Raw genomic sequence first — 25,645 nt, forward strand, 5'->3', positions numbered from 1 at the left:
CAACATCATAGAGCTTTTGGCTGCACGGCTCTGGGCAGACAAACACCTGTGATATGTTGAGCCAAGACTCTGAGTGGAACCTTTTCTCTTGTTTGAGTACAGTGATAGTTGGCATCACATAACTGGAACATCTGAGCAGCTTGTTCGACAGACTGGACTGACTTAGCTGCAGGACTTCACCAGAGAGGTGCTGGGTTTTTCTACCAGATGCTGTAGGCGGCTAGCTGGTGATGACAGCTGGGGCACAGATACTGAACTCTGTCCACTGATGAAAACATTTGAGCTCTTGGTAAAGGCGTAGTGTGTTTGAATGGATAGGGGACGTTTCTATAGGAATGTTGTTCTGATCAATCAACATTTCTATTTGGTCTAGTGGGAGTGAGGTATGGTGTCAGCAGAGCTCAGGGTCTATGTATGTGCTCTTGTGTCAGGTATGACACTTAGTGATTTATGACGGTGTCATGAAGGGGGCAACATGCTGAAGATTGTTTCGATGTTTGGGCAGCTAAAGGGAATTGGAGAGGGATTTGAATGTGATCCTACTTGGCCTGTGATCTGTTCAAAGACGTCATATTATCGAACATTTCCTGTCTGTCTTTCATCTCTATCCACCTTTGTCTGCATTTGTCAGACATACTATTGGACATTAAAATACATTATGCGACAAACCCCACCAGATACTCTGCTTGTTGACAGTAATTTCACTGACAGAGAGGAAGAAAGCTGCTGCACAATCAAGTTGCTTTTTCAAGTCCTCCTTTAACCAGTGATTTCTCAAAGGGGATTCTGCCTGTTACATAAAATAAAGAGCGCAGGGATATCAGCCTGCAACAAGTCCCAACATTATCTACAGAACAACAGCTCAACAAGTAATTCCAGTGTTTTTAATGAAATTCTCTAATGGAAGCTTTATTAGGGCTTCAAGCTGCATCTCACACTGGCAGCCGATGCATGCAAAAGCACGGTATGGCATCCAGATATTATACATAATATAATAATACAGAAAAAGGAAAACAATAGTTGGGAATCACTGACTCAGCACTCTCAATTAATAATGAATTACTTGTAGAGTTGTTGATGCCTCGGTTAAGCCTGTCCCACACGAGAGGATTTTCAAATCAGTCTTTTAATCCAGAGAAGGCACAGACTAGATGACCCAGTCAAGACTTCAGAATATAAACAGACATGGAGGTGGACTCTCTGCAGTCAATAGCTGTTGTGTGTGCAGTGTTTTGTGCTGAGAAAAAAAAGTCATGAAGTGATGGATGGATGGATGTTCAAATCAGCCTAACATTCAGAAGGAAGGACTGGAATCTGGCCAATTATACTCTATAGTGTGGGACAGACTTTAATGTTTAATTGTCCAGACAAAGTTAATCTTTGGCACTAGCTGCGGAGATGTTAACATTAGTGTTAATGTTAATTAAAGTTTGACGTCATGGCTGTGTTGATACCCTTTAAAGGACCAGATTCTGGTGAATCTATTTTAATGAGTAAATGATCTTTACATTTGAATGCACTTCACAGAGTAAGCTCTATTTGTCTTGTCTTTCCAAGATACGATACAAACCTAATTCTAAACCGTTTTGGCCATTATATCAAACAAAATACCATGTCCAGTGAAAACGGTTTGTCATGTGTGAGCTAATTTGCTATTTAGTGATGTGGGTGCATGCGCTGGATGCATCAATACACGTATAGATCAAAGAGCTGGTTAGGACTGGTTACTGTCTGTATGGGGGTGCAGGAAGTCTCCACTGTGACTAATGGGTCTCTGCCTCTAATTACAAGAAGCACACAAGAGCACACACACTAACATAGTTACATTTAAACACAGGATGTTCTCTCTCATCATATCTAAAGACAGACGCCTTAAAAGGTTTGAGTTTGTGTTGTGTTGCAGACCTACAGTACAACATGTGTGCAAAGAGTCATTGTATCCTCAAATAAAACCACACCTGAGCCCGAATACACTTTACTGTTAGTATTACTGTTAGTATTCGAACTGAAGCAATGACAGTAGTATGTCAATAAGTGACCAACACATTAACCTCCTCACTTACTTACTCGCCCCCAACTCTGTTCATTACCATCAGCCCCATGAGACAAAAATGCCCCTTGTGTCTTATTCTTCTGTTTTCTTTCTAGAGGTAAAAAGTATTGTCTGACCTTGACATAACCAGCAGTAAAACGTGTAATAGAAGTACAAATATTCAGGGATATCATACTCACAAATCCAAACCTCCACAGTAAAGCACGTGTGTGGGGCAGTGCAGAGTTAAGGTGGGCTGTTTTATGGTGTTGCTGCCACTTGAGCGTTTTCTTCCATTTTGGAAAGGGCTGGCTCCCTGCGCGCGCACTCGCCGCCTCTCTAATTAGTGCAGGGCGCTCTTGGAGAGGTGAAGGCAGAGGCTCGCTGGAAGAAACTTGTGCCGCCGAAACTTTGACAAACACCGTCAAATGTCCGTCACATAGCGAACACTATTCGAAAGTATATGTTGTTGGTGAACTCTTACCATGTCTGACGAGGCAGAGGAAAGCGACAGCGGCGACAGGGCGCATCTCTCCGAGTCTCCCTCCCCACCGCTGTCCGTCTGTCTTCCCCGAGGGTCTCCCTCCTCTCCACGGCCCCTGGACTTGTTCTCCTCCGCCTCTCGGCTCCTGGACGACACAGATCCGCCTTACCTCGCCACTCCGGAGTGTCATCGCCATTCTCCGGAGCACCGGGAGCCCGGGGACTGTCCACATTTTACGCCGCCAAAGTTCCGTCAGCGCGCCGGGGTTGCCGGTTCTCCGTTTCGTTCGCAGCAGGATGTGCGGGTCGATGCCGTGCTCGACTGTTACGATGACCCGCTTCCCAAGTGGAGAGGACGAGGCGCGGCAAACGCTGAACGCTTTCAGCACCGCGGACAGAGACTCCACCGGGGCCCCGAGCTCGTGGACTCCGGGAACCACTACACCGTGGAGCACATAGACACCGAGTTCAAATCCGACTCCCGGCAAACGTGAGTCCCCCTTTTATTATTAACCACAATATAGGCACACGATAATAAAGTGACTAGTTTGTATTATGCAACTGTGCTGCACTTTGTAACCGGAAGACCTGTTTGAATAAAAACAAACAAGTAGACGTCAGTTTTTGGGGAGAGTGAAGCATCCAGCTTGTCTCCATTCACATAAGCCATTGATTGGGTCCCAGCTGGCATCTATAGGCCCTTAAAGACGACATCATGTCAGCAGATTAGGCTTAGTAAGAGTAAACTGTGGAGCCTCATAACAGTCATATTTTAACTTTGACTATGACTATGACACGTAAAGCATGTTTCTCGTTAGTTTAGTGTTTAATTTTCAGAATAAACAAAATGTTTTCTTCCTTTCATCACTGAGGTGTGTGAGTGTTGTTGGGAGGTTTCCACTACAGCCCATTGATTGGTTCCAGTGAATCAATGCATAAGCATCATGGACTGTGTGCGTGTGTCAGAGAGAGGGCACATCCATGTGACACTGTGCAGGAAAAGTGTACAAAAATCAGTTTTCATTACATCCTCACAGACACACACTCATCATGCACACAGAACACGGACACACTAATAAGAACCCTGATTTGGGTTCTGATTTTTTCTTTTTCAAATGTAACATCTTTCTAATTTCCATTTGTTGGTAGAAATCATTCACAGAGAGTAAAAAAAAAAAAAAAAGAGATATTGTATATTAGCATGTCCGGCTTAGCTTTGATTATCCCATACCGTGAACGGCAGGCTTCGGTTTTTGGCTCTTTGATCTTCCCTGGTCTGCCTCTTTGATACACCAGTGCAGAAAGAGCATGTGCACGCTCACTGAAGCCTGACCATGCAGGCTGAACATTGGGCACGTGTGAAAGAGAAGCTGAACGTGTCTGTTTCTCATTAATAGTGAACTATGGTGAGCATCACAACCTTTGATCTTCAAAATTGCCAATTTACTGCTTGACAGTGTCTGTCTGTGTGTGTGTATATTTGATAAAGAGTGAGCGAGTGAGTGAGTGAGAGAATGAGAGAGCTCGCAGTATTATTTTTTAAGTATTCTGTCCATGTCTGTGAACTGATAAATTACTAATCCATTAGTCAGCCAAATATTCCTGCTCAACCAAAACGGTTGTTTTAACTCATCATCTATTTTTACCAGAATATGAGCTTATTTAGTTAAAACAGGAACTGCTTCTTCCAAAATAGCCCTATAGTTTACAAAAAGCTATATGCCCTATTACATTCCCAGTAATCCTTTCATCAGACAAAAGTGTAATGAGCTGTTTCCTTTCGGTTTGGTTTGTTTATGAACGGGAATTCTACACTGTTTACTCTCTGCTTCAAAATCAGTGCTACAGAGCGTCGGACGTCCCATGACAGTTTGCTCACAGTGCCGCATCTTGGCCGACTGGAAGCTCCTGAAAAATGGATGGCACCAGTGCCGGTTTCAAGCATTAATGAGTTCAATGTGCGATAGAAATCCACAGAGATTAAGCAAAATTTACAGAACCTGACAGACTGAATATATCTGACCCTTTCAACACCCCCAGGTGTGTATGTGAGTTTGGAAAGAGCCGGAGGGCACATTATTCCCGGCCTTGCAGCATTACGCCAGCTTCAGCTCTCTGATCAACTTCCCCCTCAATCTACTCCAGAGTACGTAACGTAAACAAGATGTTTACATTAATTAGCATTGGAGTCTGCAACGATGCTGAAGTTGGCGTCCAGATTCACAGCTTCATGGTCGACGGTCAAGGGTAAACTTTGAGGAAACTTAACTGACATTGATCATGTCCATAACTTTGTCAAATAAAATGTTTGATTAATGTCACTGCGAATCAAGCAATTAGCTAACAGGAAGTCGTTAAACTGGACGCTAACCTCTGCACCATGATGGACGACAGTACCTGATATGAAGTTTCAGATTCAGACAACTTTATTGATCCCCAAAGCACAATTCAAGTAATTAGTGTGGATGTAATGGAACAGTGATTGAAATGAATACATTAAATCAATCAATAAATGATAAATGATACCAGCAGAATCTTCTACACTCACTTTGAATGGCAGAGATCGTTGTTCCTATAGCCAAAATGGCGTTACTTCGGTTGCGTGACGTCAGCCGCCGGAAACTCTACTGCGCCTTTTCGCCCGTAACGGAAACATTTACTTCACTGCGACACCAAGCATGTTATTTGTTTTGAGGAGAATCAGTCCCACTTTGTTCTTCACATCCCATTTGAATAGCTCATCATGATCACATTGTATTACATGTGTTTGACTCCACACACCAAACGCTTAGCTCAAGCGTTACCAGTACCAGCGTAGATGATCCCAATAAGAATAACAGTCATTATATTTATGAGTACATGAAGTATTCTCTTATGTTAAGGCTTCAGATTCTTTTGTTTGGGATACGGGAGGATATCTGCAATGGTGTGTTGCAGAGATTCGAGATGGTGTTCTCCCTGTTTCTTACACTTTTGCTGTTAATAGGGTTTGGAGCTGGTTGCTTGGCCAGGCTCTCTGAGTGATCTGCAGCAGCCTCTGACTTGGATGCAGCATCAAAATAAAATGAGAGCTGGGTAGGATCAGTGACAGGTGCAAGCAGGTGCAGTCTGGTTTAGAGACTAAATACTGTACCTTTAACATACACGTGAACAGACATAACACTGCTGCATGAGGTTGTCGGGGCTGTCTTCACACAACCCGACTACAGACACATTACTGTGAAATGCTGGAGACGATACATACGTGGATATAGTTTGCTGTGTGTGTTTTGTTGGGTATAAAGTTGGGTCAATGCTGTACATACATTCAGGCAGAGCAGAGGACTTTTGTGAGGGATGGATTGTTTTTAGTATTTTGCAAGACATGGCATTGGGTTCCTTAGTTTTCACAACACACGCACACCAATGCACATACACAATCCTTCACTCATTTTTCTTCTGGGTCATCACTTTGTCTTCGCTCCCCTCTCTCGTCTCTCTCCTACACACACACACGCACTTTCTCTCACTATCTATCCATCTCCATTGTGCCTCCCTCATCCTGCTGGTGTGACTGTAATTCCGCACAGAAATGATGTGGCTAAATTGTATTTCAAATCAGAATCACAAACAGTCAGAGATGGATAAAGAGGAAAATAGAAGGAGATGGAAGATGGCAATTCATTACTTGACTATGAGGTTATCTAAATGGCTAAGCAACCAGACTGGCCCCTCATTTACAAATGCTTTTGTGCGTGCGTGCATGTGTGGATGAGTGAGTGAGTGAGTGCGTGCGTGAGAGAGAGATTTTACCATCTAACATTGATTGGCAGCTTACATACATAGCTGATTGTGTAAATCGGAGGTGTCAAACCCATGGCCCACAGGCCAAATGCAGCCCCTCAACTGATTTCACATGACCCGCCATTGAATATCAGGTTATACTGAAAGCTGGCCCTGCGACCTCCTCTTCCTTGTAATCAGTGATGTCAGAGATGTGAGCAGAATAGAGGGAACGAAAAAAAATGTGTGCTCTTACAGACATGACCCACAGTATCTGATTGGCTGACTCTGATTAGAACCAATCAGAAGCACTCTCATGTGGGCGTGGCAGAGAGGCAGATACTGGCAGGTGAAGTGAAACTTAACTCACAGCAAGTGAATAAAGGAAAGAGCAATAACTAAAGATGAACAAAATGAATGAAAAAAAACCCAACACTGCTGCTCAGGGTTTTACGACAGAGCAGGTGCAGCATTGAATAAGCACAGAGAGACATGATATTATCAGCACAATATCGGTTTCAGCCCATATTGGCTTCAAAATGTGTCATCGGCACATGAAGATCCCCCGCTATGACTATAATGACTAAAACAGTAGGTTGAATAAGCTGCTGCCTCCTTGACTTCTATTCTGGCGCCCATGTCAGCTATTATTTCCTTTATGTGTGTTTATTTTGCACGATAAAAACAAATGTATATCTTCATTTGCTGCAATATGAGTATGGGCAATATTGTGTTAATTTCATGAAGGAGAGACTGAATGACCTCTGCAGTTGGGCGCAGGGAAGAACGTGTATCAGTATCGTTTATCGGCCCATGCTCTCCCAATAACGACATATGCATGGAAATAAACATCAGCAGGAAATCTTGCACCTCTAATGTAAACCAACAATGACGCATACGTCACACATATTTATACATAATTTACTATATAATGAACTGTATTTACATTCAACATAAAATAATATTTTTGTTTGTTTTTATTGTAAACTTTTCATTGGTCCCTATGAAAAACAAACACTTATTTTGACATTTTGTGTAAATATCATTGTGAATTCTGGAATCATGATGGAAATTATTGAAATTTCAGTCCTGCAGGTTTTTTTTTTTTTCGCTTGACCAGACTAGCTGCTCAGTGGCCCCATGGGTTCTTTGAATTAAACACCCCTGGTTTAAATTGAAAATCAAGATCTATAGACCTTTTAATAGCACTCTGATGGACACACTGTCCTCACCTCTCTCTGTATTTCACACACACACACACACACGCACGCACACACGCGCACACACACACACACACACCTTTACAAAGACTCACACTTTCACGTGGCTTTCTTCTCAATTCCACATGCTTTAACACCCTCAGGGAATCGTTCCACTAAGAACAGGCCACCGTTTTTGTCTTTTTCTTCAAAGTGCACTCGGATTGAATTTCTTACCTGTTTTAAAAAGGTTCAGTTTCTTCTTTGTGAAACTAGACCTCAGTATTTGGGAGGGCACTGCTCCCAATCACAAGACATGAACGTACGGACTTACGATGAAAACCTTTGGGCAGTCTTTTGTATATTCATTATGAGTAAATTACTCTTTTATAGACAGTCAAATTGGAAATGAGGTGCAGTATTCTTTTAGTACACTCGGTTAGGGCCATTGCTGTTGAGCTCTCAGTAATATTTCACAATTTTAACCTAATGTCATACTCCTGCTTGTTATTTCAGAGCTTACTTCATCGTTATTCAGCCTTTTTACCTTCAGCACAATAAAGTTGTTTGTTTATTTTCACTGTCAGGGTAAGACGATCAAACCGAACAGCAAGTGTAAAAAGGTCTTTGCATTTCCGAAATACAAGAAGAAGACTAGAATTGTCCCAGTGAAAGGGTTTTGCTATAACAATAGATGATTAATGATCAAGTTATTCTTGAAAAGCTCTTATTCATACAGATGTATTTTCTTTTACCTGCTCTGACCTCTGTTAGGATGTGACGGTGTGTGGAAACAATAATGACATGTTGCATCGACCAGGAGACGCAGATGCACATCTGCATGTACACATGCAACGACGGATTCATGACACTTTGAAGGACCGATGCCTCATAGTGTGACTTTGTCATGTCAGAGCAGTAAAGGTGACCGCTTTATCTCTCGCTCTCTCTTTCCAATCAGAGCTGTTGACCTGAGATGGCCCCGCAGTGAGCTTTGACCCCAGTATTGGTTCATTGATCTGCACAGAGACATATCTACATACTATGACATAAGTCTTAGTGGAGCTTCCCCTGAGGTCAGAGGATGAGTCTGTGTTAAGCACAACTCCGTGACTGATTGTAATGGCTTCCTTTGCTTAGTTACACCATTGTCACTGTGACATGATTAATTGTCCTTTTTTCTCTCACCTCCATCGGCTGCTCGTCACATCATCCCTCCGTCATCTAAATCTTAAATGCTTCAACCTATACCTCCATGATAATCCAATTATCGAACGCTGTTTTTGCTTAATCTCATTCCCAGGGTGGAAGCCATGCATCGCCGGCACACCACACTGAGGGACAAGGGGCGTCGCCAAGCAGTGCGAGGCCCTGCCTACATGTTCAATGAACGTGGCTCACCGCTCACTGCGGAGGAGGAGCGCTTCATGGACGCTGCTGAATACGGGAACATTCCTGTGGTGCGTAAAATGTTGGAGGAGTCCAAAACGCTGAACTTCAACTGTGTTGACTACATGGGACAGAACGCCTTGCAGCTGGCGGTGGGCAACGAGCACCTGGAAGTCACTGAGCTGCTGCTGAAGAAGGATGGCTTGGCAAGGATCGGGGACGGCTTGCTTTTGGCTATCTCCAAGGGTTACGTCCGAATTGTTGAAGCCATTCTCGCCCACCCCGCCTTTGGTGGAGGTCTCCGGCTCACCCTGAGCCCTCTGGAGCAGGAGATGCGCGATGACGACTTTTACGCCTACGATGAGGATGGAACGCGCTTTTCCCACGACATCACGCCCGTCATCCTGGCTGCTCACTGCCAGGAGTACGAGATTGTCCACATCCTTTTGACGAAGGGGGCGCGCATAGAGAGGCCCCACGACTACTTCTGCAAGTGTTTGGAATGTGTGGAGAAACAGAAGAAAGACTCGTTCAGTCACTCGCGCTCCAGGATGAATGCTTATAAAGGTCTGGCCAGTGCAGCTTACCTGTCGCTCAGCAGCGAAGACCCTGTGCTGACTGCGCTTGAGCTCAGCAATGAACTAGCGAGACTGGCCAACATCGAGACTGAATTTAAGGTGAGTTGGTCACTTTTACCTCAAAGAGGTTATCTTAAGCCTGCATTTATCTGTCTGTGTGTGTTTGGGGTAGACTGATTTTGATAAAAATATACTTGGGATGGTGGTAATGGACCAAGAATTAAATTATTAGATTTTAGTGTTGATTCAGATTACCTGAGTAACATAGACAGTGGTTTGCACTTCCTGAGCCACTAGAATCTAAGGAATTCTGTTTTAAATGAGATTTTAATGATATTGGAATGATACGATGATTTGATAATGTGTTGGTTTTGACGGTGGACACAGGTTTGAGCAAGAGTTATGTACCAGATTGATGCAGGTTAAGAGATTATTCCCACACACTGAGCCAGCAAACAATAGAGATGACCAGATTTATAGAAATGGGATTTTAACTGAAGCTCCCTTAATAATTAAATATTGAGTCATGACTCAGCCCTAAGGGAAAGAAGGAAGATACATGATCTGAGCGAAAGACTCTGAATGATAAGCCAATAACACAAACTGACTCAGTGGAAGATTATGTGCTGACATGGCCTTCATTTTTGTTTTTTAATTGAACTACATGACCAGCTGTCTCCAGCTGCCTGCACAGCTTTGTTGTCTGTTTTTGGCACGGCTGTTATTGTGTGAAATCTCTAAGCAACGTCTTCCCTTGTCTCTCTGCTTGGGACATGGGTTCGAATTTATTTCGCTGACTCTGTGGCATTGCAATTTCCGACGGTGTTGTTCTGCACGGTGTGGGGAAAGTAAAGTGCCCTTTTCTGTGCACCGGCCCAAAGCAAGCGAGAAGTTTAGCTATGGATACATAATCCCTTCTTTTTTAACCTCAGGTCAAACAACATCCAACTTTTTTCCATTGCCATGTTCAGGTTATTGATTATATACTAAGTTATATTTAGTATAGTATTTTAATTCTACATTACAATTTGAGTCTTTGCTGATTTGCTCCTCTTTGTCCTTGCATGTGTTGCTGTATATCTTTCTCTAATGCCCTGTTCATTTCTATCCGTCCTTTTGTCCCTCGCTCTGTCCACCTTCATGTTTGTCATTCAGTCTTTCTGCTTGTCACTGTGTTCTCCGTCACCAGACAAGTTAATGAGAGGGGCTCACCTGAGGGACCAGAGCTGTGTTGGAGCTCATCTTTCTCATTACCATCTCATTATCACCCCTCTGTTTCTCTGTCCCTCTTCACGTCATTATCTCATTACGCAGAAATATCAAATATTGTTAAAACTGTGTAATAATAGTCATAGAAAGACCTGCTATATACAGTATGTGGAGAATGAGTTAGGGATTTCTTGTTTTTGAGAATGATCCATTATTATAATACGAGGGCTGCAATCATCACTGGACGGACCCTCTTGTTGTGATGTGGAGCAACCGCAATCATCTGTTATGTAAGAGTACACCCACACCCTGAAAGCTTAAAGTTCGCGTTGCCAGCAGGTGGCACGATGACTGGATTTGAAGGTTATCATCGTGGACCAATTAGACTTCAAAAGAAGGTTTAAAAGAATAGAGAAGGGGTGGAAGTGTGCTGCATGCAACACCTGCTGGGTCATCAAAGCACAAAGAAGGGAACGCGGCGCTGTCTGAAGGTAACAAAGTCCACCTACTGCCAAAAATGGAAACTCATCACAGATGTCTACTCCTGACATTTTCATTAATATAAAAATGCACATTGTATAGATCCTTTCATGCAAGAGATTTAATAGTCACATTTGTTATGATCAAATGTATCCATATGCATATAAGAGCTTTACTAATTCATTATCCACATTGTGACACCCGTGTTTCCTTATTACTTCATTTAGTTTTCTGTATACAACAGCAGCCGGTACTGACATTATTAAGTAGCATCTACAATGTTGCATCCACAGCCATGTGGATTGGTCCATCTATAAGAATCTGATGTGTTGGAGGTCAGGGTTATGAAAACCACATATTGGCTATTTTCTATAGCGTGATTATGAAGCAAAGATAAAAGGAAGTCATCAAAAGGCACAGTGAGGACCTGGATGCCCGAGGCATACGAAACACTATCATCAGCAAAAAAAAAAAAAAAAAAAAATGACACTAAGTATTGATTGGGATCAACCATGTTATACATATATAATTAAAAGAGCATCCAGCCATAGACAGATGCTGATGACAGCACTGGATAGTCAAGAATGAGTGAAACCAGTGTAATGTGGCTTCATATAGACCCAGATATACAATATAAAATGCTTTTGAGAGATCAATAAAACTGTTGATAGAATTGATGGAGGAATAACTCGATATTCTGCAGTACCTTTTCAGAGTATCTATCTTATTACAGTTTTTGCACCCATGAATATGATAATACATGGGACTCTCTCTGCTGGACAGATATAGTAAATGTGTACAATTGAATTTGTAGACCTAGTAAATAAAAGCAAAATATTTTGACCATGGAAAAGGACTGATGCACATACAGTAAGTCAGTAATGAGATGTTACAGTGTCCTGATAATTAGTGGAGCTATCACAAGCAGTAAGAGCAATATAAGAATAGTCTTATATAGCCTTAATAGCTGTTTGCATGTTTGCATGATCTCCCTGTGGTTGCGTGGTAGAAGATAAGTGAGCCTTAATGGGGGCAGCTCGCTGTGCCCCACTGTGGCGACCCCTTGAAAAAAAAAAAAAAAAATAGCCTTAAATAGCCCTTGGTTCTAAGGGGCAATCAAAGATGCATTTCTTGGACCCCATGCAGGAGGAGTCAGAATCAATCACCCAGATCCTTCTGAGAGATTGTTCTCAGTAGCACAGCTGGATTTGTACTCGATGGGATGGTGTTATCAAGACTAGGTATTGACAAATCATCGAGACAAAAATGTGCTGATAAATATGAGATTGAGGATTGGTGTCTCTGACACGAATGATGAGGAGTGTGCTGTCATGGGCAAGAACTCCAGAAGCTGGATGTTTGTGAGGTCACTTAGTTCATGTGGAATTTAAGAGGATCATTCATTCATGTATTCATTCAGCATATTAGTGCTGCCTGTGCTGCATATATTAATAGTGATGGGGTGGTTAAAGCTGGAGTGCATAGCATTCTAATGTAAACAAATCAACATTCTAGATTCAAACCGTTGCCAAATGACACACGTACTGTGTATTCCTCAGTAGAGTGGCTTTTAGATTTTTCCCACTCACACACTTACACTCAGGAATGTACCTGTTTTATGTCAAGGCAGACACGCAAGTTCGAGTATGAGTGAAAACACAAAGAGCCATGGAAAACGTTTCAGAAGTGAAATTTAAAAGAGAAGAGGAAAAAAAAACACACCCCTGCACTGCCACACAAACACACTTTCAGTCAGGTCTGGTAGTATCACTTTTAAATGAGGGGCACAAATAATGGGACACTGTTTCTGTACATGCAGAGTTAAAGTTAAAGTACATTGAGACATCCCTAACCACCTAAAACATACATTCACCCTTGGGAGAAACAGAGAGATCAAAGAAAGTAACACAGAGGACGTTCAAATCCCTTTTTTTTTTTCTCATATTCTCATGTTGTGCTAATTTTGGATTAATTTTGTTTCTTTTTATAATATCGCCTAAGTGGACTGTGCAGGTGGAAGTGCAGTCATACATAATTTCGCCCTCTTCTTTTCATCCCTTATATACCATTCCCCTCCCTTCTTCTCCCTCCATATTTAAGACTTGGCTCATGCCCCTCTCAGTCCACTCATCTGTAACCACACTCGCGCTACTTCAAACTGCTCTCTACATTTTCAGTCACCAGGCATTGTTCCCTTTTTATTTTATATCAGCACCCGAGGCAGAAACCACGTACCTGGAGTTGTGATTGGATTCCCACACATACATTAAATGAGCGACGTCCTTGTGTGTGTGTGTGTGTGTGTGTGCCCTGCATGTGTGTCGACGCGTTGAGTAAGAAAACCCGTTTGCACCGGTGCTGCCCTGAGGCCTTGCCTCTCCATGTTTCCATGATATTGTAATTGATTTGTTTCGCTTAGCAGCCAGAAGGGGGAGAAACAACACCAAATGCAATTTCCTTCATCTCCTTTAAGGGACAATTTAAACATGTTTTCAACCCTTGATGAGTAGATTTTTTTATTTAATTTTGCAGTAAATGATAGTCCACCTTTTTTTTTTTTTTATCTATGATCAATCAAAGTCTGAGGAGCTCAATTTCACATCATAAGCAGTTTGATATCATCAACACCAGCACCTAGCACAAAACACTCACTCACTCATTTTCTATCGCTTCATCCTCCGCATGAGCGTCGCAGGGGGTGCTGGTGCCAATCCCAGCTGACATAGACAAACACTCTCACACTCACACTTACACCTATGGTCAATTTAGAGTGTCCAGTTTGCCTAATCCCCAAATCTGCATGTTTTTGGACTGTGAGAGGAAACCAGAGAACCACACACACACGAGGAGAACAGAAAAGTCGGAGGATAGAAAACTTGATATACTCACTGTCACTACACACCCATATTTGCATTCAGCAGTGATGGTAGTTCCCAAAGTTTTAAATGATAAATTTGCTGGCAAGACCTATCTAATTTGTTTGGTTTAAGTGGGGCATTAGACAACCAACAAAGTGTAAAGGTATGTTTGAACACAGCACAAACAAGTCGATGCATTTTATAATGAGAGTCGATCCTAAATCTCTAAGGAGCTGACCGCGTCCCTGCTCGAACCAAGTGTTGAAGGGGAGCGGTTAGAGTCAGATGGGCGAGGACGTGGCGTAAAGAAAGCTGAGAAATGATTCATGAGAGAAGCTCACTTTACTTTACAAAGTTTTTCAGTTAACATTAACAGACTGGCTCTTAAAGCAATGATGTATAGGGAGCCCCCAAAGTCCTAAAATAATTCTTTTCTTTTTTTTATCCTGTTCCCATGAGTTACAAAGTTGTCCGTCTGGGTTGTCATCACTTTTCAACAACTTCCATCTTCATGAGAGCAACTGGAGCATTAGCTCCACTCCACTGAGACCATTTGTTTCAGCTTATGAACGTCGGTCCTTTGGTGTTTACAGGATGAAAAAGATGCTTGATAATGGTGACATATTATGGGTTTTGACTGGACTAAATGTCAGTCAGATAACTGTTGTTAAAAAGAGGCGCCGTACTCTGTTGAACACTCCTCAGTTGCTCGTCTCCTGTAGGAAGACGTTTATGTTCATGAAGTGAATGAACCCTGTGGTGTTTTCATCAGTCGCCTGTTTAATGTTTTACCTTTTGGTGTCTTTAGAGAAGAAGTTATTTTCTTTATTCTCTTCAGGTGTCTGTACATCTGTTTAGCAGTTACCTTGCAATTTTTTTAAATTGAAAATCCAGGCTCATTTTTGCAGATTTAAACTATATGCAAGAAATTGGTGAAAGAGAGTGCACTAAATTAGCATTTGAAATAAGCATTACAAAAGAGGTTTGTTTTGTTTTTACCTTATGAATCAGATTACTAAGAATATGGCAAAGACTCGAAGGACTAGTACAAATATTAACACGCACAAAGTCCTGTGGCTTTATTTAATTTTGATTATAAGTATACCATTAGGTTTACTGTTATGATTAAAACAAGTCAAGTGTACAAACATAATTTTAAAGATAATCCAACTCAGCAGAGAGCTGGATTTGATTCAGGAAAGGTCCTGATCTGAATCACAGTATCGCTCTTTCAATTTCAACTCAAGTTACACAGTAATTGCAAATGGGAATAAATGTCTCCTGATGGGTTGACATTTCTCACATCACTGTAAACATTGTGATGTGCGTGCACATACAGTCGAGGTCCCACGCGACAGAAGGTCACATTAAAGACATTACTGAGAGTGAAAAAAAGTTTAGCACAGAAAGAAGCTGACTTCACTTGACAGGGATGAAGACAGGACTCACATGAGCTGACAACCAATTACCAACTCATACATTGTCTCTGTGAGGAGATCGAAAACACCTTCAAAACAAGAGGGAAAATACAAAACAGACAGACAGCAGCCGAAGGCACACTAGTCATTAGAAGACCTCGCGTTTATCCTTCTGAATCACGGTGCATTGTCCATCAAGCGCTGACTCAAAGGTGATGATTATATCATATTATTGTGTCATATATGTCTTTTAATTCAAGACTTCTCTTCTCCCCCCCCCCCACTAAAACATCCCACCCACAACTCAGAATGAGTATCGCAAGCTGTCCATGCAGTGTAAGGACTTTGTGGTGGGTGTGCTGGACCTTTGTCGAAACACAGAGGAAGTGGAGGCCATACTGAACGGTGACGTGGACCTGTGCCCCCCGAGGCCCTACAACCGACCCTGCCTCAGCCGCATCAAACTGGCCATCAAGTATGAAGTCAAAAAGGTAAGTACATCACCGATAATGCACACCTTTCCTTTCCTTTCCAAAAATATCAAGCTCCAACATAACAAAAAGTGGTTAACAATTGTTGTAATGACAAATCATTTCAAGCTCAGCTTTTCTACTACATTCTAACATACAATAAAATCAAAAGGTTATTAATTCGATATGAGAACTAAACTGAGCTGTTGTCTCTGTTAATGAAGATAAACTCAAAGACCTCAGAGATGGAGAGCCAGGTGCTGGTTTGTTTAGGGTTATTTTGTTGTTTGAGCATGTGAAAATCCACAAATGTTCATTAATCAATTTGGGATTGAAAATGTTTTTAAAATGCTGTTTTTTAATATATCCATTTTAAGTCAATGACTGTACCTACAATGCGTGCCAAGGATTAGCTGTTTGAGTGAGTACAGTATGTTGGTGTACTTTGTGCTTGTCCTCAAAGGGCCACATGTAAACAACACACTGGCCTCTATGTCAGGAGTTAATCCCTGCTGAGAACAGGTTCTCTTCGTCAATGTCAAACCAAATCCCCTTTTCCCATTTCACCTTGCCATACTCTCATTTTCACACACACACACACACACACACACACACACACACACACACTCTCTCTTGCTCGACCTTCGGTGTGTGTGTGTGTGTGTGTGTGTGTGTGTGTGCTCAGTAGTACATGGCCTCTTTAAGCTGTGTTTCTATCCTGTACGAGCGAGCATGACAAATACTCTGGGAACTAATTACAGTGGATGAAAAGAGGAGAGGAGCGGACAACTCTCCATGGAGACCAGGTGGAGCGGAACTGTGTAATGCATGTTGCTGCATGTAGGAAGGGTTTGTGTCATGGCTCCATGGGTTGATGTGAAGGTTTTTACACAGTAGCGTACCGTGGGGTTTCAGTCAGGGCCATAGCGCACACGCACACCACTGCGCTTCTATAGGCTACTGCATCATTACCACCACATCTTGTGTTATGTCACTCAGCGAACGCAATTTCACAAGCCACTATATGACACAAAAACAAGCTTCCACATAAGCATAGGCGTCAGCTACGCGTTAAAATGTTATCAATGTATCATTAACACTCCAACTACCATAAATGATGTACCTGTTCGGTGTAGGTCTTCCTCTTGAAATAATTTCCTTCTTTTCTCCAAACGATTGCCGTGAAAAGTGCACACGAAGGAGATCAGAAACATGATGGATCGGTGGTGTTAATGCAGTTCAAACGTGGTTGATGACAACAGCGGGGGCTAGCGCCAGACATGTCGCTGGGCCTGCGGCGATTCTGTCACTATGCATCACATTTTGATTGGCTGACGACACACGTCAGTCAAAGTTATAACCAAATAAGAAATGGCAGCTTCAACGAAAGGCCAGCAATACTACTAGAGCAGGTCCACGGAGCTATGATGCGTTTAATGACATCCAGGAAAATCCAGCTCAGCTTCACAAAAAATAACCATATTCATTCTGGAAATATAATCATAACATACTGAAAAAGTCATTGAATTCAGACATGTTCAGACACACATTCATTTGATTATTAAAATAATAATAATAATAATTAAAAAAAAAAATACTTTTATATATAAAATATATAATATTTTTGATATTGTCAGAGCCAGCAGAGGAGGCCCTGCTGGCCCTGACAGCCCACCACTGGTTTTACAGTACAGCGTATAGTATGATGTGAGATAGGGTGCATGTATGGTGTAACGCAGAAAAGTCCGAGAATACTAAGAATCTGATCACTGAGGCCGACATGTGAAGATGCATAAAAGACTGATGGAGGGAGAACACAAAGAGGCTAACGGAAACCAAGGGGAAGCAAGTTTCACCGGAATGAACCTGTGAATGATTAACAATAAACAAACACAGTTTGATTGTACCACTAGTTGACCGCCTATTGAGCATTGATTGCTCTGTTGTCCGCATCCTTCCTCCTGCAGGAACAAAAACAGTCATTTGCTCCTGTCTCTCCAGACCAGTATCACGTCCTCTCCTGAAGTAATGTCATCAACAGATGCTGCAGTACCAGGCCAAGCCTGCGCGCTTCTTTTTTAAGGGCTGCTCTTCTTTTATACACTGCATAGTAAATTGATTTCCCAATGTATTTCATGGTATTATTATTATTCTTTTTTTTTACTTTCTAAAGACAAGTGGCAGCTGTGAAAGCCAGTGTGCTGTGAATAATGATTGTAATGAATACACAATAGGTTTGCTCTAAATAGAAGAGCAGCCTGCATGCACAGTCACATACCTGGGAAACCTTGGATATTATCATAAACAGGACCACAAGCCCTCTTCATGAATACGGTATCAGTTCCTCTTTTATTCTTCCTTTTAATGTGTTGCATCAATTCCATTCAAAGGCACTTGGTCGCGCCGTGAGCGTGCATGATTGGTGCTTGTGAAATATACTGTACAAACCTACGAGGATATTTGAGAGGGAAACACTGAATGACGAGATAGAAAGGGACCGTCAAAGCCAAATAAATAAAGTGCAAAAATACATAACACTAGTATAAATGACTGGATTTTCACAAAATTGAACTCCAATACATTTGCCTCTAAAGAAACTTGCAGAATTTTCCTAAAACTAGACTTGCCTTATCCTTTTCCTGAGATTCTGTTTCTGTTAATGTTTCATTGTTTGTGATGATGTAAACAAAGTATTATTCAAATGTTATTTTTCATTCAGCTCTCTCAACCTATGGTGAGATCTTTGCTTTATCCATCAGTGCTCTTATCTCTCAGTCTATACTGTAGTCAGCTCATGGCTGGATTTTTAGAAGAAAAAACAAACAAACAAATAAATAAATCAGTTGAACAGACAGAGGCTGATTTATTTCACAAATAAGGGTCAGGTCTTAATAGCCGTGCTGTGATATCTGTTCTTGTTCCACTCCTGGAAAGAGGAAGTGAAGCAGAACAGAGGAAACCACTAATTTCAAAGAAGATCAATATTTCTGATTGATTACAGAGTCTTATTAGCTGAGCTCAGTTGTTACTTATTCCACAGTTATTCTTTACAAATGACCCCAATTTGCTTTCAGAGGCGTTTTCAACCAACTCAGGAATGACTAAATATTGTATCTTACCACTGAAATTAAAGTTCACTTCAGTCTTTTGAAAACTTAAACATTTCAGATTCATCACCAACTCTAATGTCAATGCTTCTGGTCAACTCTCTGTAATGTATTTAAAGATAAAAACCTGGTAAAATAAATCAATTAAATGTATTTGTATAGCCATAATTCAGTAAGTGCATTGCTCTCAACCAACTAACAGACGCACAAAGGGCTGTTAAGTGGATGCAGAGGCGGCGGTCCACCAGGATTCCTCCCAGTCATCTCAGTGTCCAGTTTAAAATGCATGCAGCCGTTTAGGAGGAAGAGTGAGTCCAACTCTCTGGGGGTATATTTCTCATTTGACTTGGAGCTTTCTGGGCCCTGTCAGCTGATCAGTGAGAAATGATGCTAACTCCCGAGGGATCAGACTCCATCTTCCTCTGGGTATAGACACATATCACAATGTGATACACCGCGCACAGAGTACCTATAAGCACGAGTATAACTCATCTGGATAACGTACAAAGAGCCATATTCTTCTATTTATCTGTTCTCCGCCGCCTTTCATCACCAAAATGTGAGTCTCGGGTTATACAGTTATATTAATTTATATGTTCTTCTTTAAATGTTCTTCCCCAGTGCATCCATCTTCTTTATTCTTTTTATTATTACATCGCTAAACATATGTTCTCTCCCTCTCCGTCTTTCTTTAGTTTGTTGCTCATCCTAACTGTCAGCAGCAGCTGATGACAATCTGGTACGAGAACCTGCCCGGTCTGAGGCAACAGTCCGTCGGGGTGAAATGCTGGACAGTGCTGGGAGTCACTGTGGGTTTGCCCTTCCTGGCCATTGCCTACTGGATCATGCCATGTAGCAGGGTATGGACACGTACATCACACACACACACACACAGTGAGAGCATGGGGGGCGTGAGAAACACACAACCAGTCACCAGGATCATGGTGTTTCTATTGTTTCCAGAGATATCCATGAGCTCACAACTCTGTACTTTGATTACATGACTACCAGAGGGGATCACTTTATAACAGCAAAGGGAAAAATGTCACAATATAAATGGTTGAAAGAGTACTGGTGTATTTACATGTCATTACTAAAGGTTTGCTAGAAGTCCATCAACGACATCACTAGTTTGTTCAGAATCAGCTGTGTACCAGTAGAAGCTTAGTTTCAATTGAAGGACCTGAAATGGGTTTCCCCCTGTTTCACACACCAGCAGTCCTCACTGATTGGTGTTTTTCCTTTTGACAGGAAAATGAGGACATGATTAGCATTTTGTGTTAATGAACGTGGTGAGATTTTGTCACAGGTGCTTTTTGAGCCTCAAGTTTTCGGGCACCTGTTTAGGAGTAGGAAAATATCATGTTTTTTTTCCCCTCATAGTGTCAAAGTCAGAGTTAAAACACAGCGATGTGTCCTCATAAAACCTTAAACGCCATTAAAACACAGCCCATGACAGGGTTAACACAGTAAAGTTTGGTCTGGCACTGGTCTCGGACCATTTCTCCAACTGTCATGTACAGTGCTTCATCGTCCTCAGCTATAGTTGGAATAACTTGTGCTCTGATATGAATGTCAGCGTGTTAGCGGCACCATTACAGTTCTGTTACGGCCCCTTGAACATTTGACTCCATCCAGAATCAACTGTGTCGGAGTTCTGTTGGTATTTACTTCACCTTTCTATTCCATGGGACACTTTTGGGGAATAAATGTTATCACCTCAACTGTAAAAGTGCTATCAGTTTTAATTCCCTATAGGTCCTATGGCCTATAGGATGCGGAGGATTCGGCCACATTTAATGGCAATTCATCCACTGGTTGTCAACATAGAGGCAGGCCAAATGATGAGTGTGGCTTAAAACATTACAGATTTGTGATTGAGAGAACACTGTCTCATCACTGCTTGATTATGGGACACCGGAGCACTTTATTACATTGTGTTAATACTCCATCAAGCAAATTATAATCTCTAAAATGAAACCGCCTATGACGGAGCTGAGTAACCGCTCCTGCAAAATGACTTGTCCATCAAGATAATCCTCTCCCTCTCCATCAACCGCTGAGTGTGCGCGGGCCTCTGCGTGTGTGTATTTGTTTCAGGGAACAGGTTTTGGGATCTCTGAGTGACTCTCTAAGTCACTTTCCAGACTGTGAAAAGATGCTGGTGTCGAGGCATGCGGAGTCACGACTGTGAGCGCGTGCGTCTCCACCAGCAGGACTTGTGTGGATGTAATCAGGACACGTGCACCGCTGCAGATCTTGCTGTGTCACTAGTATTTGTCAATGTGGAGCGTGTGTGCACGTGTGTGCACGTGTGTGCACAGACATGCGAGCATAATTCCATGTGATTGACACAGTCATTTTCTGATGCAGCTGAGGTAACGGGGGGAAAAGTGTGGAGAAATTTAGCCTGCAAAACACCTTGTCAGTGTATATTATTACTAGTATTACTATTAGTAGTGGAAAAAGACTAGTTCATTACTAAACATGGACATTTGAGATTATATCAAAACAGAACTGGCAAAATGGGTGTTTGTGCACATTTGACAGTAATGTAGTGCCTTATCCGCGGAGACAATAAAGTGTATTAAATTGGATTTGATAGTGAAATTGATAAAGACGGAGTGAATCAGGACAGACAAAGGCTGCAGCGAGAATGCTTTGATGTGTCGTGGTTTGCCCTCGAACACCTGGTGCTAATCATGCAGTTTTGCTCCGCGCGTCTCATCAAAGGCGTCGTGTCTTACAGCTCATAATTCTGTCAATTTCTACACAACACATCATTATCAGCACCCCCAAAAAACACATTAGGATTCATGTCAGCGGGGAGAGCTGAAGGTGATGTATATGTTGCTCCAAGATAAGCGGTAAGTCACGGGGAGGCAAACAGAAGTGGAACGTGAACGCACTGTGCAATGTCTGGTGGGAAATCTCTCAGGATGAGAATCAGATGCATATTTGAATATAGAATGTCGCGCACTGATTGGAGCAGGTGAAGGGCGGGGGCATTGCCGTGCAGAGTGTAACGCACATTCGTTCACTTTGTCCTCCGCACGAGGCTCGCGGGGGTAATGTACATACACGTGAGAATATGCTGCTGCCTTGAGTGACAGGAAAGAAATGAAACATGGACAGGAAAGAGAACACATGATAAGTGAAATAAAACACATCATGACCTCCTCCTGTAACAAGCAGCAAGCTTTTGTCAAGGATTACCTCCATCTCGCTTTTTGTAAAAAAAAAATGTGTTCAACACAGAAAAACAGCTTCACAGCAAAAAAAAAAAAAGCTTGTTGTGATTTATTATTAATGAATTCATTAGGGAGTCAGTGTTTATTTGACCACTGCAGAGAAATAGCTTCTGTACAATATACTGAATTTATGATGCCGGCTCTATTTTTCTGTTTTCTTTGTACTGGTGATCTGTGAGTCCTGCATGTTTATTTCTCCAGCACAGATTTACAGTGACACATTATATGCAGTAGTGATAGTGATGGTGATTTCATTGACCCGCTATTAAAGCAAATCCGACCCGTAAATCTATATGTTAATTACAACCGGATACCTGCAAATTTAGCAATGATTCATTTATCTATTTATGTATTAAGGCTTTATTTATCTTATTATAGAACTACAATTATCAGGAGATCTCACTCTGAAGGGCTGCCCCAGCTGCTGATATGTAGATATTTCCACATCCTGGTCATAGGTGTAGGAATAAATAGACAAAATAAACAGAGAAATGATTACAGCCTATGTTTAAATCTAATAAAAAGTCTGTTGTTATACTTCCAGCACATGACCCACTGAACTGGATGTACATTTGCTTGAGGCACTGGTTGCTGGAATACACAACACCACTCTGGTCAGCACGGAGAGGAGAGAGTACATCAGTGATTCCTCCAGACAGATGTTTGGCACCGGTGGAGTATCTACACAAAAGCTATGGATGATATAAAACATAGATGAAGTCTCACTCTGTGTGTGAGTGTGGCCACGTATATACACTATATACTGTACGATGCATACAGACAACAAGTCATTCATAGTTTATTTATAATCCCATCTTTTGACCGACTCTCCTGAACATTCTGTATTTTCACCCGAACTCACGTTATCACTAGTATTCAGGTATACAGTATATGTGTGAGACGAGATGAATAATACGAGTAAATCCTGAGGATGCACACACAGTTTGACTGGAGCAGAGGGAGGTAGCTGGACCAAGAGTGACATTTTTATTCTGTCACCTTTCCAGCTGCACTTGCCTTGTGTGCACCATCAACCAGCATAAGGGTTTAATATACCTTATACCTTAAGGTGAATTAAAGCAGAGAAAAAAAAAAGAATTCAGTTTCAAAGAATATACAAAATACAAACGTTAAGGATGAAGGACAGCAGTTTAATCCAGGACGGTAATGTTTAAAGCCGGACACATTCTTGTGTTGTACACTAAGAACATCATAACATTAATTATCCGGTATGTGATAGTTCATTGTTCCAACTGAATCAACATGACTCCTTCACGAGTTTAGACTTCTTTGTGTTTAGCTGACTCTGTGTCAGGTTCTGTGTTAAAAAAAGAAAATAAGGCTTTTATAAGATGCCAAACCACAGAGTGATAACTTTATTCAAAAACATTCACAACTCAGTATTAATTTCTGGGATCTGCCTTTATTTTTTGTATCGTTCTAACTGCATCCCCTCACTCAAGGCAAACACTTTATTTATTATTCTGTGTCCATTTCTCTTGTAAAGTGTCTACATTTCTTGACAGTCAGGTAGATTTTACAACTCTTTGACCTGAGAAGAACGCAAACAGACGGAGTACAAGTCCACTATTTTAGCTCAATCGTCTTTAATCACAAGGGTTTCACTATTACTGGCTTAATGTTCTGTTCTGCCATCTTTTTATATTGTAGTGGGCTGAATGATGTCTTCTGTGATGTGTTACTACTTTAGTGTAAAAGCACAGTTGAGGAGTACCCAGTTCTCCAGGGTTCCGTGAACGTGCCAGTTCAGCTTTGATTGTCAGAGAGTCAAAGTGTGTGTGCTCCTGTCTGTGTTGTACATATTGCTCTCACACTCTCATATTAGCTAATGGTATTTTCATTGTTTTTAATTATTTCATGCACACTCAAGAAATGAATTTGATTCTCCTCTTGCCCCTCTGTCCTTCTCTTCGTCCTTTCCCCCACTTTCTTCTTTTGGGACTTTCAAACCCAGGTCACCACAAGATATACAATCCAGTTGATGCACACAGTTAATCAGTAATGGAATGAATAGTCTTAGTCATTATGGATGCAAAAACTGTGTCATATTACATAAATTAGAAAGCAAAGGGCTCCTTCGAATGCAGACAATAAAATGTGTTCTTGCTCTTCCGTCCACAAGCAACAGTGAGTCACATACGAAAGGCCTTTTTCTGATAGTTTCTCAGCTTGAGCTTCAAAACAGACATGAGCTGAGCTTCTGCAGTGAGTGACAGATGCACTGCTGTGAGGACGACACATCTTCTCCTGCTGCAGCGTTGTGGCACACACACACACACACGCACACACACACACATGCACACACACACGCAGAGGTTGTCCGCATGAGGCACGACTATCAGGGTAAAAGGCAGGGAGTGACATCAGACCTTCCCGGCTCCTCAGGTGAGCCTGCAGAGTTTTCTGAAAGGACAACTCTAGGTTCACATTCCAGCCATTTGCTGCTGGGGCTGAGCTATTTCCAAAAAAATTTACTTTATGTTGTTTATTTTTTTAAATAAATTAAACAATATTAAACAATATTGCTATTTAATTTGATTTCATTTTCCAGCAGCTTGACCTTCCTCAGTGCCTCAGTGTCCCACCAGCATCTTATGGTAGCAAACAAATGGTTCCACGCCACTGTGCTACTATTCCTCTGTGACATTAAAGTGTCCACGGTGCTGGGTCACGTTGATTCTGAGGTTAATATACAGCAGGTATAGCCTTGTGTCTCAAGTCTCGTGATTGTAACCACAGTCTTGGCAGTTAGAAAATCTTGTTTTACCATATTTGGATATTCTCCTCAATGCAATTAACATTCTACCTTTTCAGTAGTTGCTATGCTTCTGTGTTCTTTCCATCAGTCGTGACGTGAAGAACAAGGGACTTCTGTTACATGCTATCAGGGATGTGATCTGTACTACATCCACCTACAGTTCTACTGTGAGCCGACACCAGTAACCACATAGAGAAATTCCTCCACAGACATTTCGGTTCAGCCTTTGTGCTCGACTGCATGTGGCCAACAAAGGGCACCTGTCTGAGTTTAGACAGCTTCCACTGGCTGAAGGCAGCCCCAGCATTAGGACACAGCTTATATATGGAATCACAAGAAATCTTACCTATGTCTTCCTAACTATTCAGAGTAGCCGTCTGACTGCATTAAGTGTATGTCACGTTGGGGAATAATGGAGGTCACAGCAGCTCGAGTCCTGTCTACCCTTAGGTTTCCATTTCACTCTAAACCTCTTTTACTTAGTCTCCATGTAACTGGTGCCAGCAGCCAGCGTTTCACCCGAGCAGAGAAGATCAGCTCTTGTCACAATCAAACAGATAAAAAAAAAAAAGAAACCCCTGGGTTTCGCTGTCTTCGTGTATCGCGAGAGGCCTGATCCTCATTTATCTG

At 41.8% G+C, this 25,645-nt stretch overlaps 1 protein-coding gene across 2 annotated transcripts in view; it reads left to right on the forward strand.

Moving 5' to 3' along the window:
* The first annotated feature begins 2,400 nt into the window (after positions 1-2,400).
* Positions 2,401-25,645, forward strand: part of trpc7b (transient receptor potential cation channel, subfamily C, member 7b) — a 46,992-nt gene continuing 23,747 nt past the window's right edge. For both annotated transcript variants that reach the window (XM_058648949.1, XM_058648951.1), the window contains exons 1-4: positions 2,401-3,005; positions 8,780-9,542; positions 15,717-15,899; positions 19,681-19,845. In XM_058648949.1, coding sequence (XP_058504932.1) covers positions 2,518-3,005; positions 8,780-9,542; positions 15,717-15,899; positions 19,681-19,845 — 1,599 coding nt within the window. In that variant the 5' untranslated portion in view covers positions 2,401-2,517. The remainder of the gene's footprint in view (positions 3,006-8,779; positions 9,543-15,716; positions 15,900-19,680; positions 19,846-25,645) is intronic.

The sequence above is a fragment of the Solea solea genome, chromosome 14 (assembly GCF_958295425.1).
Source record: "Solea solea chromosome 14, fSolSol10.1, whole genome shotgun sequence".
Classification (NCBI taxonomy): domain Eukaryota; kingdom Metazoa; phylum Chordata; class Actinopteri; order Pleuronectiformes; family Soleidae; genus Solea; species Solea solea.